At 55.6% G+C, this 17303-nt stretch overlaps 1 protein-coding gene across 4 annotated transcripts in view; it reads right to left on the minus strand.

Moving 5' to 3' along the window:
• Positions 1–1386: 1386 nt before the first annotated feature.
• The window catches only part of TRIOBP (TRIO and F-actin binding protein), a 58875-nt gene continuing 42958 nt past the window's right edge, over positions 1387–17303 (minus strand). For all 4 annotated transcript variants that reach the window (XM_079773698.1, XM_079773695.1, XM_079773696.1 and 1 more), the window contains 12 exons: positions 17141–17209; positions 16957–17046; positions 16464–16573; positions 14443–14968; positions 13475–13585; positions 7065–7212; positions 5356–5458; positions 4614–4773; positions 4430–4540; positions 3456–3542; positions 2508–2671; positions 1387–1968 (listed from right to left, as the gene is read on the minus strand). In XM_079773698.1, the coding sequence (XP_079629824.1) occupies positions 2510–2671; positions 3456–3542; positions 4430–4540; positions 4614–4773; positions 5356–5458; positions 7065–7212; positions 13475–13585; positions 14443–14968; positions 16464–16573; positions 16957–17046; positions 17141–17209 (1677 nt within the window). In that variant the 3' untranslated portion in view covers positions 1387–1968; positions 2508–2509. The remainder of the gene's footprint in view (positions 1969–2507; positions 2672–3455; positions 3543–4429; positions 4541–4613; positions 4774–5355; positions 5459–7064; positions 7213–13474; positions 13586–14442; positions 14969–16463; positions 16574–16956; positions 17047–17140; positions 17210–17303) is intronic.

The following is a 17303-nucleotide window of genomic DNA, read 5'->3' on the forward strand; positions in this document are numbered from 1 at the left end:
GAATCCTGACAGAGAATCGAACCTGAGACCCTTCAGTGCACAGACGTTCCAACCGAGCCACACCAGCCACGGCTTTGGGACCCTTTTTAAGAGCAAGGAAGACCTCCCAGATGACCCCTCTGGCCCTCCACCTCCAACCAAGACTTCCTGCATCTCAGTGCTGGAACTGCACCCCGTGCCCACTCCTAATCCATCGCTGGCAAGGGAACTGGCCCATGTCCCCATCCCCCATCAGGATGCTCCCTGTGGGTCTCTCCCTGAACACCAGGATGTTCATAGGCATTTGCTGGTGCTGTCCCCTCACTTGCCTCCTCCAGGATCCCACAGCCTTCTAGGACCCAACCCGATGTGGCTTCAGTGGGGCCAGGCCAGTTCTTGTTCATCCCTATGCACCCGGCGCCTGGCCTGAAATGCCCGAGGATTGATGGGAACAGCCCTGAGGGTGAAGCCGGCTCAAGTTGTCCTATGTCTTCATCATCTTAGCCACAGCCCTGCTAATTGGACAGCCGGCCTGGGCCCGGGGCAGCTCGGGGGCCTGTTCCAACCCACACATGACCATGATCAGCACACCCAGTCAGCCATGACGAGGCCTCCCACCCCTCTGTCCAGGGCTAAGCATGATCTCTGGGCACAGCCTCAGTGACGGGAGCTAAAAGGCGCCCATTTGATGGAGAGGCTCAGAGAGGGGATGTGACTTGCCGCGGTCAGACAGGGGCAGCCTCAGGTACACGAGCCACTGGGACTGTGAGGCAGTGCAGACGCCGAGTCCGTAGTCGGGTGGGACCTGGACTTGGTGTTTCTAACCAGCTCCCTGGTGGGGGTGCCGGTGCTGGTCTGTAACCCACGCAGAGCTGCAGTGCATCGCCAGGAGGAGCTACATCCTCAGCTCCGCCCTCAGAAGCCCACAGGCCACCTGCAGGGGGGTGCAGTGCTGGGGCAGAGGGGTGGGAACCCCCCACCTCCATCACGGCCCCGCCCAGCCATCCAGGACACCAGAGCTGCAGGAACACTTTATTAAGTTAAGAAGACGATGGAGCAGAAAACGCCTTCACGGGCAGCTCCAGCGGTTCCATGCCCAGCACCCTGAGGGGGAGGTGGGGCCATGGAGACAGAGGCCGGCTCCCTCTGTCCGTCTGTCCCTCTGTCCAGAGTCCCAGGGTGCAGGATCCTCCAGGGCAGGAAGTAATTAGCGGGAGGTAGGGTGGGAGGAGGGTGGCTGGCTCCTTGCCTCTCCCACCAGAGTCAACTCTGCCAGGGCCGCTGCCAGACCCCAGGACAGGGCCACGGGCCCAGGAGCCCAAGCGGGAGGCTGGAGACAGGGGAGCCAGTGCTGGAGGCACGCGGCCACCAGGAATTGCTTTTTAAAAAGTACAACGTGTTTTGGAAAAAAAAAAAAAAAAAGGAAAAAGTCTATATATAAAAATCTCTTCACATATAAAATCCTGAAGAAGGTGCAAGGTAAGAAGACCCAGTGCGAGGAGCACGCTCAGATACGCAGTGTGTGTGTGCGTGCGCCTGTGCATGTGTGTGGTGTACATGTGCATGCCTGTGCATGTGTGCTCCTGAGTGTGTGTGTCTGTGTGTATGCCTTGTGGTGCCTGTGTGTGTCTATGCAGTGCCTATGTGTATGCTCGTGTGTGTGTGCCTGTGCAGCGTGTGAGTACCTGTGCAGTGTGTGTGTCTGTGCAGCGTGTGTGTGTGTGTGTGGTGTGTGTGTGTCTGTGTGGTGTGTGTGCGCCTGTGCGGTGTGCATGCCTGTGCAGCGTGTGTGTGTGTGTGTGTGGTGTGTATCTGTGCGGTGTGCATGCCTGTGCAGCGTGTGTGTGTGCATGTGTGTGATAGTTGTGAGTGCACGTGTAGCCCACAGAGGGTGGGGAGAAAGCTTGGCTTCTGACTTCCATCCAGCAGGGAAGGAGGGCAACTGGTCCCCTTGGGCTGGGAGTCTGCAGCTGGGCCGAACCACAGGACCTGGAAGGTGAGAGTGGGCTGGTGAGGGCTGGGGAAGCCCCCGCCTTGGTCCTGGGCCCCAGCGCGGCTTAGGCAAGGGTGGCCAGCAGGTCCTCCCAACACCTCTTGGCCCCAAAGGCTGGGCCAGATCTGCTCCTCCAGGCTTCTCCCCACACAGAGGGCCACAGGGTGGCCTCTCCCGAGTGCTCACACGTCCACAGGACTTGTCAGAAAGAGGGAGCTGCCCCGTCAGTGATGTCCGAGTGCAGAGCTTGGTGGAAGGAAGACTATTAGTGACGTGTGCCCTGCTGCCAGGCCTGAGGGGGGCAGGCACTGCATTTGCCACCCAAGCCTCGGCAGATCAGCCGGGCGCTGTCAGCCCTGAGGAGGGCAGGACTGATTAGCTGTGGCTGAGGCACAGCGTTAAGAAGTGCGTCTGTCCCTACTGGTAGGAAGGGAAGCAGAGGCCAGGAAAAGGAAGTGCCCTGGGCAGGTGGCACAGCCCTGAGCGCACACCTCCAGGCTGGGCGCCCTGCCGGCGAGGCCCGCCCCTGGCACACCTCTACTCGGCCACGCTGTTGCGCATCGCCTCCTTCTCCTGCAGGGCAGCCATGGCGAGGCGCAGGTGCTCCTTCAGCTGCTCGATCTCCCGCTCCGACCGTGTCTTGATGTGGTTTAGCTCCACGTACACGTCCTGGTACTTTCCTGAGGTGAAGCGCTTGTCCTGGGGGGGGCAGGGGCTATAAGGGCAGAGCCCTCCCTCCCTGGCCCTGCCCACTCGGCACGTGCCCACCGTGCTCCCTATGGCCAGCACAGAGCAGCCAGGCCTCTCTGCAGTCCCCAGGGCCTTCTCCCTCCAGGAGGCCCCCTGGCAGCCCAGCCCTGGACAAACCTCTCCCAGCACCACAGGTTTCAGCACCATTTGCAACCTGCTCAACGTGAGAGCGGAGGCTCAGGCAGGTGAAGCTTTTGCCCAAGACCACACTGCAACCAGTGGCCGGGAGGAGAACCAGGGCGGCGTGGCCCAAACTTGGGCCCGTTCCATGAGTCTGACTCATACACACTCTCAGAGCCACTGCCCCACAGAGGATGTCAAACACACAGGGACATGGCACCAGGCAAGCCACACACTCACAGGCCTGGTCCTGAATCCCAGTACTCCCCCCCATCCCGGCCTGCCTCGGGCAACATGGCTTGTTCCCTGAAATGCACGCTCTGCACAGGCAGGGATGTTGGCCTTTCTGTTCACAGGTGTCTCCCCAGCACCTAGCACCATGCCTGGTACATAGTAGGTGCTCAATAAATATCTGCTGAATAAAAAAAAGCAAGTGTGGCCTTGAGCAAGTCACCCTTTCTTAGTCTCAGCTTCTTTGTAAATGAGGTCGATGACACCTCCGGGGGAGAGGCACGAGGAGTGCCTGGCACAGAGCAGGTGCTCACAGGATGGGCATCCAGCTGGATCCCGAGGTGTCCCCACCTCCCCGACACCCTCTTCAGCCAGGACCCACCTTCTGCATCATCTGGAGCTCGTCCCGGAGGCACTGCACCTCCTTCTTCAGGTACTGAAGTTCGTTCTCCTTCACTCGCAGCAGCACCTGGGGTCACAGGTGCAAGCTAACCCAGGGCCAGAGGCCAGAGCTGCCCAGCCCAGAGCACCGCAGCCGGCCTTCTCCTTGCCTCAGGCCCCTAGAATGCAGCTCCCAACCTGCACGGAGACCCACTACACCCTGGGCACACTCCCCCAGGAAGTCCTCTCTCACCCATCCACACCATAGCACCAGGCCCGCAACTTGAGGGCAAAGAAGAGAAAAGAAGCCATAGTATGGTCCTATCTGAACCAGAGAGGCTGGGACTCTCTGCAGACCACCTCATTAACCCCTCCCCAAACCCTGAGGGCAGGTGCTGCTGTCCTGACTTAACTAAGGAGGAGACAGTTCAGCCAGACTGCGGAGACTTAAAAGCTTAGATTCTGGAACCAGACTGCTGGGTTGAAATCCCAGTTCCCACACCAACTATCCGTGTGACCTTGGGCAAGGTACTTGACCTTCTTGTGTCTGTTTTCTTACCTGTAAAATGGGGACAGTAACAGCATGTACCTCATAGGACTGTTAGGAAGACTCGGTGAGTTAAGAACTCGGGCTTACAGAAGTTCCAGGCACAGAGTAAAACCGTGTATAAATGTTTGTAAAATAAAATATCAGGGTGACCCTGGGATCATGCCCACATTTTCTCACTGCAGCTTCTCCCAGTAAGAGGTGTGCTAGCCCCATTTTACAGATGAGCTCCTGGGACTTAGAAGGCGAGGCAACCGGTCCTGATCGCACAGCAGGGAGGTGGGAGGGCTGGACTCTGGCTGCAGTAGTGCAGCGCACACAGAGGTCCTTCCCAGCTGTGCTGGCGTCTCCTTGCTGGGGCCCGGCCCCAGGCGCCCTCCCCATGCCGAGGCCCTGAGGACCAGCTGGGTGTGCCGGTGGGCACTTACCTCCAGCTCACAGGAGCTCCGCTCATTGCGCCCACAGCCGCTGCCAGTGCCCTGTGAGGCAATGAAGCCGCGCAGCCGGTCAATCTCCTCAGACAGGCGGGCATGCAGCTCCTGGGGGTGGGGGTGGGATGGTCAGCGCAGGGCTGCTGGGGCGCCCGTCCCCACCCACGGGGGCCAGGCCCACCTGGTTGTGGCGCAGCAGCTCCTGGCCCTCCTGCTGGCAGCAGCGCAGCGTGTGCTCGCGCTCCTCGGCCTGCCGCGTCAGGGTGCCGATCTCCAGGCACTTCTGTGAGTACTGCTCCGACAGCACCTGCAGCTCCCGCTTCAGCGCCTCCATGTCTGACCTGCCAGGGTGGAGGAGGGGAGCAACGATGGATGTGGGCTCGCTTGCCCTCTGCCAAGCTCAGAGTCAAGTCATGGCAAACTCAAAGCGGCTCCTGAGTTCCCACCCTAGTTCTGTTTTGAGCCCAACTGTGGGGCTTTGAATGGGTGGCATCCTCTCGTGGCTACAGGTGCCTCCTGTGAGGGGGTGGGCTGGAGGAGCCCATCTCTAAAGCCCCTGCAGCCTCCAGAACTGTGCTCTGTGGCAGGACAGGGACGGGCCGAGGGGGACACTGCAGCCCAGCTCTAGGGGACACTAAGGAGGGGACAGGAGTGCGGAGGCCGAGACCAGCCTGGTAAGAAGGGGCAGAACTGTGGCCTGAAGAACTGTCTATGTGGGTGGCATGGAGGTCTGACGAAGGCCCTGCTGCTTCTGTTCAGGTGCCACAATGACGACAGTGGGGGGTCTCAGTTGGGGGCAAACTGACGTATCCTTTGCCCAGGGACGTCAGCACGGGTCCCCGACTCCCAACCGCCAGTGTGTGCAGCTGGGTCCCAGCTCTGGCGGCCCAGCCCACAGACCCCGGGCCCAGGTGCCATCTCACTGGTGCTGCTTCCGGAGGCCGTCGGGGCCCTGCGGGAGGCTCCGTGTCTTGTTCAGCTCCCGGCTCAGCTCCTCCTGGTAGGCCTTCTTCATGGCTTCGATGGCTGGAAACAGAGCAGAAGGAGGAGGAGGTTGGGGAGGGGTCAGCAGCACCAACTTCACCTCCTCGGAGACGCCACATGTGCCGTGGACACAGGAGCAGGCAGTGGCACGCAGAGCCCTGGACCAGGCTGTGTCGTGAACTAAGTGGCTTTGGGTAAGTTGCTCGGCCTTCCTGAGCTGTCTAGCAGGAGAGGATCACAATCTCTGTCTGAGGGACCCTGCTGGGAGACACCTGGTGTCTGAGCACTGGTACCTTTTGCTAGTGATGCTGGGTAGAGCCCACACAGTCCACTGTCCCTGCACAGCCCGGAGGGCCCTTTAACAAGACCCATCTGTCTTGCCCAGCTTAGTGGTCAAGAGTACAGGCTCAGTCAGTACACATCTAGGTGACTTCACTCAGGGGACTTAACCCCTCTGTGCCTCAGGCCCTTATCCGGAAAGTGGGGTTAGCAACAGCACCTTCCTTCATGAGTTACTGGGAGATGTGTGAAGAGCATTTCAAACAATGCACAGCACAGACATTAGCTTTTGGTTTATTTTTCAGACTGTGAGCTCCCAAGGACTGAGTCTCTTTTCACACTTACGTGGGGTTGCTGTGAGGATTAAGCAAGTCCTCAACCATCGCCTTATCTGTAATTCCAAAATCCAAAAGCTCTGAACACTGGGAGTTTTTCATAACTCTTTTGGTAACAATCCCCGGCCTACATGGACACGAGGCTATCTGAGGTCCCACTTAAGGGTGACCTTGAGAAATGTCACTGCAAATCACTTAGTGCTAGACTTCAGGGTGAAGCCCAGATCCTGCCGAGACACCTACTATGTGCACCAGGTTATCTTCCTAAAAGCAAAACACATGGCCCCAGGGTTTGGGATGAGGGGCCATGGGCTTGAGTGTGTCAAGCACTTAGCAGGTGTAAGTTCTAGATCGTGTGATCTCCTCATCATTTCCATTATTCTAAAGCGCCCTGGAGGTGCGTGAGATGTGCCAGGCACACAGAGCAGGTGTGCAGCTGCCGGGGAGAGGGAGGGTGTCCCACACCTCGGTCGGGCATTCCTATTTCTGGCTTGGGAAAGCAGAGGGTGGGTTCAGAGCATGGCTTTGCAGTCAGTGTGCTCTGGGCTCCAACTCCAGCTTCTGCCACCTCTAAGCTGTGCCATTTGGGACACATCACTAACCTCTGAGCCAGTTTCCTCATCTGTGAAATGGGTCACTCTCCTGGGCACTGCAAGGACCAGGACTGTTCACACCCCTCCCTGCTCTCCCTGGGGTCCGGCCTGTGTGCTCAGTAAGATGGCCCCGCTATAAAAACTGGGTCTGAGGCTAAGCAGTCTCTCCGCCGGACATGGCACCGGCTTGGATCACAGTGGGCCTTCTAGTGCCTGCAGGCCCCGAGGGGGGTGTGTCTTTTTATTGCCACAACTTTCCTCCTTTTAAGTAGGTTCAGAGGTCAATTCTGGGGGTTTCCAACTCCTCTTGATCCCTTACCCTAAGTCTAGCACCAAGACCCCAGCCTCTTATTTAAGAGCCTCCCAAATCCAGTGAGGAGGCCTCTGCTTAGAGGTCCGTGAGGCCCCGCCCCGCTGTGCCACTCCTTCCCGGGTCCTCACCTGAGGCCGTGGCGGCTGTCTCCTCGGCCAGGAGCCACTCCTTCTCCTGCTGCAGCCTCTGCAGCTCCCGCTCGTGGTGCCGCTGCAGCTCTTCCATCACCTGCTGGTGGGAGGACTCCATCTCGGCCAGGCTGCGTTCCCAGGCCTCCTGCAGGCAGGGCCAGGGGTCACGGGCTGCTCCCATTGCCTGGGACAGTGGTCTTCTCCAGCCTGAGGTAGGCAGGCCTACCCTGGTCCGGGCTCCCTCTGGACCCCAGCACCACCAGCCTGTACCCAGCACCACCTCTCTCCTCCATCTACAAACCTCATCCTGTCATTCTTCTGCTTCAACCCTTCTGAGGCCCCCACCTGCCGGCTCAAGTCCCTGTTCCATGCCTGACCCTTGTAGCCTCATCCCGGGCCCTTACCCCACCAAGAAACGCCCTCGTTATAAAAAACAATTCACAGTGTGTTCACACCTGAGCTTTAGCTCATGCTCTTTCCACTGCCTGGAACGTTCTTTTACATCTTTCTTTTCCTGGGTAATTAATTCACTTCACCTGCAGCCCAGCTAAATACCCTCCTAGCTCTGTCTCTGGACAACCTCTCCCCTGCCGCCAAAGGCCTTGCATCTGCCAGATGTAAGTCCCCCGAGGACACGGGGCCCAGGACGGGGCCTGACGTGTGGCAGGTGCTGGGGAAGGGAGCTGAAATTGATGACATCACAGAACAGGGCCTTGTGGATCAGACTGGCCAGTATTTTTTTTTAATATACATATTTTTTTTTATTGATTTCAGAAAGGGAGAGATAGAAACATCAATGATGAGAGAAAATCACTGATCAGCTGCCTCCTGCATGCTCCACACTGGGGATCAAGCTCACAACCCGGGCATATGCCCTTGACCGGAATCGAACCTGGGACCCTTCAGTTCGCAGGCTGACACTCTATTCACTGAGCCAAACCGGCTAGGACAGACTGGCCAGCATAAAAGCCTGATAATACCACTGCTGGGAGAGTCGCTGTGATGGGGTTCGTGGAGGGCAGTTTGATAGCATCGATGCATTTTTAATGACCCTATCCCTTGACCTAGCAGGTCCACTTGTAAGAATGACCCCACAGAAAGTCACACACGTACAAAGATTGGCAACAGACAAGAACTGGAAACAATCTAAATAAACAACCCTTAAATAAATCATGAGATCGAGCCTTACAAAGGACCCAGGCGGCTGGTAGAAGGCAGAGCTGCGCACATGGACAGCTGGGGGAGGAGTGTGCAAAGTTAGGTGATAAAAGCTGGTTTCTGACAACGTACATGGGGTGATCCCACTCACGGAAACAAAACCCATGGAGCTGGACATCTGGGTACATGGACGCAAAGTCACAGAGAAGGTAAGGAAGGACGCTAGAAGGCAGAGGACTGGGCCCCAAAGATGTCCGCGTCCCGCTCCGGAACCTGTGAATATCACCTTATACTGCGGCGGAGGGGAACTGAGCTTGCTAGATGGCCTTAAATGAGGAGACTATCTCTCCTAGATTACGGACTGGCCATGAAGCCCCGGGATCGGGGTCCGCAGATGCAGAAGAGGCAGGAGGGCAGAGAGCGGGGAAGGAGTGGCTGTGGAAGGAAGTAGTGACGTGAAGTGAGGACTTGACTCCTTTGCTCTCTTTAAAGATGAAGGAATGGCCGTGAGCCACGGAAGGTGGGCAGCCACCAGATGCTGGAAAAGGCGAGAAACCGGATCGCATCCAGAGCTCACAGGAGACGCAGTTCTGCGGGCGCCTGGCTTTTAGCCTGGCGAGACCCAAGCTAGACTTCTACCCTCCAAAACCGAGGTGATACAGAAAACTACACAGATGTGCTCTGGGGCACCGGGGAGCAGGCAGGGGAAGGAGAGTTCATGTGTTTATTTCTAACCTTTTAATTTGTTTGAATTATTTATGAAAATGTAAACCTATTTTTTATATAATTAAAAAGTATTTAAGGCCCTGGCTGGGTGGCTCAGCTGGTTGGAGCGTCATTCTGTACATCAAAAAGGTTGCAGGTTCAATTCCAGGTCAGGGCGTGTACAACAGGCAACTGATCAACCGGTTTCTCTTTCACATCGATGTTTTTCTGTCTCTCTCTCTCCCTTCCTCTCACTGTAAAATCAATTTAAAAAACCATAGCCCTGGGTGAGAATGAAAAAAATTAAGATAATTGAAAAGGGAAGGTGAAGAGCTAGGGAAGAACCAAGGCACAGAGGGCCAGTTAAGAGGTTGTATTCTTGCCTGGCCGGTGTGGCTCAGTGGATTGATCATTGTCCCAAGCACCAAGAGGTCACGGGTTCGATTCCCCCTCAGGGCACATGCCAAGTTACGGGCTTGATCTCCAGTAGGGGGCATGCAGGAGGCAGCTGATGGATGTTTCTATCTCTCCCTCTCCCTAAAAATCACATATATATTAAAAAAAGAATTGTTTTCTCCATGGCACAGGGCATCTCAGTGGTGGGGGCAACCCCACCTCTCCAGCAGCCACAGCCACACCTTGGAGGCCACTTTGGGGGAAGGGCAAGGGCCAGGCCACCTGGGGCCAGGTGTTCTAGGCAGTGAGCAGGGGTACCTGTCTCTCTGGGACTCTGCGCATGTCCTCTGTAGGTCCCTCTAGTTAGGACAATAGACCCTGCTTTGGAGTCCTAATCCTGGCTGTACTGTGGAATGAACTTAAGCCTCTTCCCTCTCTGAGCCTCAGTCTCCTTATCTGTAAAACAGGCCTCATAAGACCAACTGCTGAGTATCTCTAAGGTAAGCTAGCGCCCACCTAGAGATCACCCACCTGCAGAGATCAGAAAAATAGGGGGGTGGGGACCTGTTCTCAAAGGGTCAGATCAGGCAGGCAGAGCCAGAAGCTAATAGGGGTCAGGAGGCTGGTGTCAGGAGGTGGGAGCCAGCCCAGGATGAGGGGCTCCTAGGTCAGGTGCTGCTCTCTGACCTGCCTTCCTGTGGGCCCAAGGTGTCAGCTGCCACCCCTGACGTGGATCAAAGTGGACAAAGAGATGCCCGTGATCCCACTGCACTAGGATGGAAGGGTCCCCTTTGCTAGAGGCACTACAGCCCGTGAAGTCCCAGACCCCCCAGCTGCTGTCCTGTGGTGGCAAGCCCCACCGGCTAAAAGAGGGGCACCCACTTGGCCTGAGATACCAGGTTGGGGGATCCCTCCCCAGCTGTCACCTCTCCAGGGTCCACTGAATCTCCAGCCGCTTCCTCCAGTGCCTGAGGGGGACACGGTGGCTCAGCTCCTCTTCTCTGCGCCCTCGGCGTCCTGAGCCACTCCTCCACTCCCGTCTTCTCCTCCGTTTCCCCTTTATTCCCTCTCAACGCCCCTCAGTTCTGCCCGCCCACCTACCCACCCCAACCTCCCATGACAAAGTGCCCACAGCCCAGGAGGCTTGGACTGCAGCACTGGTCTGACTCAAGGTCAAAGTTCTAGCCTCCTCTCTGGCCTCAGTTTCCCTATCTGTATGCTGAGAAGTCAGAGAAGTGCTTTTCAAATTTAATTTTAGCAACAGAAACCTTTTTCCAAAGGAAATCTAGTGCAGGTTCGAATAGTAAAATGGACAAAGGCGGAGCTGCTCTGATTACCCGTGGATGTGGATGGACCCACCCAGAAAAGCGGTCCCTGGGAGACCACAGCTCCACAGAGCACAGCTTGTGGGGGTCCTGAGGTGATGCCAGCTGTCTCAGGCAACCCCTTCCTCTTGCCTCAAGGGAGGCTTTGACAACACTGGTCCTTACCCTCTCCCCCTTCCACATATCAAGTGACCCCCAAGCCAGCCCTTCATGTCAAGCCCCAACTCCACACGGCCCCAGATGGGCCCCCATGCCTTGACAGCAACCCCAGCCTTAGGGCCCCTTGGGGGCTCCCCTCTGCCTTCCTTGGGCCCAGTCACCCAGTCCTAAACTGCCCCCCCTCTACACCCTCCTATATCCTGCTCACCCTCAGTCATCATCCCAGCTCCTGCCATGGCCTTGGCCCCTCCCAAGCCCCTTCCACTCCACCACCACCTTCCCGGCATCACCCCAAACCTCCTCAGGTGTGTGGGACAAGATCCAAACTCCTGGCCTGGCAGCGGAGGTCTCCAGAGTAGGCACCAACCAGCCTTCCACCACAGCCCATGCCTCTGCCCACCCCAGTGCTCAGCTCCGTGCCCACCCCCAGGAAGGCTTCCCGAGAGCCGCACACAGCAACCTCCCGCCTGGAACTTCTGGAAGGTCCCTCTGCTCAGAGCCTGGGATCCCAGCATTCTTTTCTGCTTCAGGCAATGATGTGCTGACTAGAGGCAGCTGATTATCAAATTTTTAGGAATTTTGTGACACAGTTAAGCAGGCCATTATTAAAAATTATATAAGCTTATAGTTAATTACATTAAAAACAACGCTGATACTCCAAACATTTCTTCTTAATGATCTCACTGCATTTTATTATTGTCTATGCTCTCGCGGTTACTTCTCTTCTGTGCCTGTGTGGAAATGCTCTATAGTGGGTGTGACATATCTTCCCAACTCCGTGCTCAGGTCCTCAGCCACAGTGGGAGTATTTACACCATGGACATTGGTAAACATTACAATCAGGACTCGATTTATTTTTTGATAGTCTAGACCAGGCGTCCTCAAACTACGGCCCGCGGGCCACAAGCGGGTGTTTTTGCCGTTTTGTTTTTTTTACTTCAAAATAAGATATGTGCAGTGTGCATAGGAATTTGTTCATAGTTTTTTTTAAACTATAGTCCGGCCCTCCAACGGTCTGAGGGACAGTGAATTGGCCCCCTGTTTAAAAAGTTTGAGGACCCCTGGTCTAGACTTAAGCAAGGATGAGAAAATGCTAGTAATGCAGATTAAATTTAGAAGTGTGCCATACCTATGACCATTACACTGTAAGTAGAACAAAAACCTTAAGAAAATACTCTCAATAGAGAACTATTACCCAATTCAACCAAAAAATTGCTCATGACATTGACCAAGTAAAGTTTCAATATGTTTCTCGTCTTACTCATCCACATAAATAAAAATGTCAACCAACATTCATGTTAGAATGACACTCGTTTGTCAGTTAGCTGTGGATACAAGCATTCGGAAAAACCAATGAAAGTATTATGAGAAAGTCAATTTGCTATATAGAAGTTACAATAAAAAGTATTACTTATTTTTTATTTGTAAGTTGTATACTAAACATCCTTTGTATCAGTAATATATATATATACATATATATATATATATATACTAGAGGCCCAGTGCACGACATTCGTGCAGGGGGCCGGGGGGTGGGGGTCCCTCAGCCCGGCCTGTGGGGAGTGGGCCTAAGCTGACAGTTGGACAATCCACCCCCCCCTGCTCCCCCGCCAGGGGTCCTTAGCGCTGCTGCAGAGGCAGGAGAGACTCCCGCCACTGCCGCTGCGCTCCTCAGCCATGAGCCCGAGCAACACTCCCGCTGTGGGAGCGCACTGACCACCAGGGGGCACCTCCTGTGTTGAGCATCTGTCCCCTAGTGGTCAGTGCGCATCATGGTGACCAATCTTTCCGCCTCGGTTGATTTGCATATTAGCCTTTTATTATATAGGATATACCATATATAAGTGTGCATGTGTGTACACATAGATGTATTTTTTCTGGAAAGCTAGTTGTCCCCAGACATGGCCAAATGTCCCCAGGGCAGTGGTCGGCAAACTCATTAGTCCACAGAGCCAAATATCAACAGTACAACGATTGAAATTTCTTTTGAGAGCCCAATTTTTTAAACTTAAACTTCTTCTAACGCCACTTCTTCAAAATAGACTCGCCCAGGCCGTGGTATTTTGTGGAAGAGCCACATTAAGGGGCCAAAGAGCCGCATGTGGCTCGCGAGCTGCAGTTTGCTGACCACTGCCCCAGGGGAACAAAAGTGGCCTTAGTTGAGAACTGCTGTCCTCAGCAGACCGCGTGTTTCCCTGGGGGCCACTGGGAACTCCAAGTCCCAAAGACCATCTTGTGAGGGCCTCGGCCTGGCAGGCATAGGCAGGATTTCCCTGTTAGGGAGCAGCTCCCGGGGCCGGCCCATTGGAGCTCCCACTCCTCATTGGCTCCCCAGGTCCCCAGGGTGGTGTGAGGAAAGTGGTCCAAGTGCAGAGGGTCACACGAGGGCTGTCAGTCGAACCTGAGCTTAAATCCCACCTCTGACAGCTGCAGGCCGGCTGACCCTGGGCAAGTCCCATAACCTCTCACAGCTCAGTGGCCCTGTCTATAAAACGGGCACAAGGCTCATGTCCACCCGCTGGAGAGATTAGATGAGACAATGTATGTCAAATGCCTCCCATGCTCTGGTACACAGGAAGGGCTTCCAAAATATTAGCTCTTTTCTGAAAACATGGCAACCAGAAACTTGCCCCCGTCCCCCACAAAGCAGCTCTTCAGCCTCACCTGTGAGATGTAGCCTGGGGGGATGTGACCATCCTCCTGGGACCTGGGCGCACCCTGGGGAGCCTCCCCCTGAAGACGCCATGCCTCCAGCTGGGCACGAAGAGACAGGACCTGTGAAGGGAGATGAGGTCAGTGGGGGCCTGAAAGCAGAGGGCGGGCTGGGCTGGCGGAGGCAGGGCGGAGCTGTGGGTTTGAGGAGATGGCCCTGGTGGGGATGTGCAGGCAAGGGGGACATTCCAGCTGGGTCTGGATGGCAGGGCCAATGAGCCAGAAGAGCTCCGGCCCAAAGACTGGACAGGGCTGGGAACAGAACACTGTGGTCAGACATTTACATTATGTAGGTGGCAGGGGAAATGTCTTTGAGCCTCAGCTTCCCATCAGTAAAACTGTGATGAGATATGCACTATGGGACCATGAGACTGCTGTGAACATATATGAGCCTGTTTGTAAAGAGGGCCAAGGGCAAGATGCTCAGTAAATGGTCTCTCCTTTTTCTTCTCTATTCCCTTCTGTGTGATTGCGGAGGACAGAACAAGAGGCAAAAATATAAAAAAAAACAGCCCTGGCCTGTGTGGCTCATTTGGTTGGACATTGTCCTGTGCACCAAGAGGTTGCCAGCTTGATTACTAGCCAGGGCACAAGCCAGGTTGCAGGCTTGATCCCCAGTGAAGGGTGTGCAGGAGGCAGTCGATTGATATTCTGCTTTCACATCGATGTTTCTCTCTCTCTCTCTCTCCCTCCCTTCCTCTCTCTCTAAAAATCAATAAAAATGCTTTTTAAAAACAATAAAAACCCCAAGGTCTAGAAAAGAAGATTCCAGTTCACAGAGGAGTCTGAGGTGACAGACAGTGAATCAGGAGCGAGCTCCCCATCACTGTAGGTTTGCATGATAAAGGCTATAGCATGACTATAGGGACAGGAGGGGTGTTGGTGGGGTAAGGGGGTTCCCAGAGGCCAGCCATGTCTACCTCCTTCTCCAGTGCCTCATGGCTGTCACTAGGGGGCCCCCGGCGCTCCCCACGGCTTTGGTTGAGCAGGGCGGTGAGAGGCACCCGCTTGTTCTCCCGCAGGGGCAGTTTCTCCAGCTCCTGCCACTTCTTCTCGATCTCCTCGCTGAGCCGACTCTGCTGGTCCTCGGTCAGGGGGGCACCGAGGCCCCGGCGTGGCCCCTCGCCAGCAGGTGTCTCTGTGGCCCTGCTGTCCACGGCCTCAAACCACTTGCGTCGCTCCTCAGAGCGATGGGCCAGGTCCCGTTCCAACTCCTCCTGCTTGGCTGGGCGGTCAAGAGTGCGAGCTGGGGTGCGGGCCCGCTGTGGGGAGCCCTGAGACAGTGGGGAGAGCTCCACGTAGTCCAGGGATGGCCGCTGTCCATCTGCCTTCCGAGGGCTGCCCCGACTGATGACCTCAGAGCCCGCACGCTGCTCCCCCACCTTCAGGGAGCCCTTCTGGGTGCTGTAGCTGTGCAGTGTGTTCTCTTTATTGCAGTCCGAGAGCCTAGGGTGCCAGCAGAGCCACATCAGGCAGGATGTTGCCCACTCTGTCCCCAAACAAGCACTTCGGGAGTGTCACCACGTGCCAGAGCCTGGGGATGAACCCCAGCAGAGGAAGCAGCTGAACCCAGAGGTCAGAACTAGCGCTTCATCATTAGCACACCCTGGGAGCCATCCCAACTCCACCACTTACCAGCAGAGGGACCAGAATATCTGGCTTCCCTCTGAGCTCAGTCACTCATCTGTAATATGGGACAACAATTCTTCTCACAGGATGAATATGAGGACTAGGTGGGCGAATGTGTGAAGCAACCAGGAAGCCCATTAAGAATGGTGATCAAAGCGTTATTAAAAGTATGGTTTGAGATAAGATCCTGGGTTCAAAAGACTCACAGTGGAATAGGGGAGACGCCCATGGTCACTGCCGAGCAGGTGAACAGTGACCTCTGGGTGCAGAGGCACTAACTGTGGAGACTTAACAACTGTGGCAGTACTCTTCTTCTATAACAATAGCAGGGTATATGGTCACCCATCCCAAAACTACACTTCCCAGCATCCCTTGCAGCTATGTAGGGCCATGTACCTACATTCTACCCAGTGGAAGTGAGAGGTGGCACCCTTTAAAGGACTGGGTGTGCCCTGGCCTGGCTCCTGTCTGGCACTCCAGGAGAATGTAAGCAGCTTCCTGAGTCAGAGGCAAAGCTATGAGTTGAGGGCCACAGAGCTGGTCTGGACTACATACCACAGGACTGCTCTGAAGAAATAAACCTCTCCCGCTTAAAGTCAGTGTGTTTGGGGCTTCTTTGTTACAGCAGCCAAGCCTATATACTAAGTAATAATCCAGCTGCACTGTGCTTCAGTTCACAAAGGGCTTCTATGCATATTCTCGTGACAGTCTGACAAATGAAGTGTCTGAAACTCAGACAAGAAGGTGACTGGACTGAGGTTGAACAGCCAGGCTGTGGCCAGACAGAGGGACTCACGCTTGACACCCCTCAATGTCATGTTTCCATTCCTGCTGCCCAGCAGCCACAAGTCCTAGCCCCCCATAGGCGTCTGGGTTTATACTGTGTGGGAGCCCTACCACCAGGTAACTGAGCCCTCCCACTACTCTACCCACAGTGACCTCCAGAGGGAGTGAGTTCCCCTCCCAGACTGCCTCGCCATCCCCTCTCCTTAACACAGGATGAGACACAGCCCACACAGCACAATCAGCCACCTAGAGGGGCCTTTGACTCACTGCCATCTTCTCCAAAGAGCTAAGGCCTCTCCCCACCTTTTCAGGGTGTGGGGGACGTAGAGGGACAGTGGTCACACTCCAAACCTCATTGTATTTCTGGAGGACTGCCAAGAATGCGCACTGACCTCTCCTCTATTTTGTTGATAGAGAAACTGAGGCCCAGAAGGTACAGCCAGAGGCTCCCAGGTGAGTGCCAGAACAGCACTCAGGGATACAGGGGAAGTGCCTCCCCAAAGCCCCGGTCCATCCCAGCACGTACTTGGTGACATCTGGGGCTGAGGTGGGACGCACAGTCTTCCTCAGAGCCTCGATCCAGTTCCTCCGGATGCCTGAGGTCATGGCCGACAAGGTATAGACAGCATCCTTGGTCTGCAAGTCCACCCCACAGGTAGGTTGCCACGTGGCCAGCACCACTGCTCCCTCCCCACTATGGACCCCAGGGAGGTGGCCCTTCCCTCCCAAGAGAGAGTGTAAGGTCTTGAGCCTGGAGTTGAGCAGAGGGTGCAATACTCCCCTTCACTAGCCTAGTCTTGGCAGAGTCCCAGTGGCTCCAAGGTCTCCCCAACATTTGAATTACCCCTGACAATGATATCTGGGGTCTCCCCAGATATGCTGTGTTGGCAGTAGAGCTTCTGACTGGCTCTGAGGACAGGGTCTCTGGGTAAATGGGTGACAAGAGCCAGCCATGCTCCACACCAACATCTCCTCTGGGGGCTCTCCAGTCATGCCACCCCCCAGATGCACAGTCTCACGTGAATCTGGAAGCCGTAGTTGCGCTGTACTGCATACTCGGTGACGTCAGTGCAGGAACGCAGGTCAATCTCACCATCCAGCTCATCTGCCTACAGCAGGAAGACGATGGTCCATATACTCCAGTGACCCCCCCCCCAAGCCTCCCAAGCCCCTTCCAGGGGCCCCTAGCACCTGATGTCTCACCTCCTCAGCGGTGGAGTCCCTGTAATACTTGAGGCTTGAATCAGTCAGCACAAACCAATGCTTCTTCCACTGTGAAGGAGAGGTGGTGGTAAGGGGGGCCAGTGTGGAATGGAAGAATATGCGTGTGCCACTTTGCTGGCACCCTGGGTGCTGCCAGGTCAAC

The sequence above is a fragment of the Cnephaeus nilssonii genome, assembly GCF_951640355.1.
Source record: "Cnephaeus nilssonii genome assembly, chromosome: 6".
NCBI classification, from domain to species: domain Eukaryota; kingdom Metazoa; phylum Chordata; class Mammalia; order Chiroptera; family Vespertilionidae; genus Cnephaeus; species Cnephaeus nilssonii.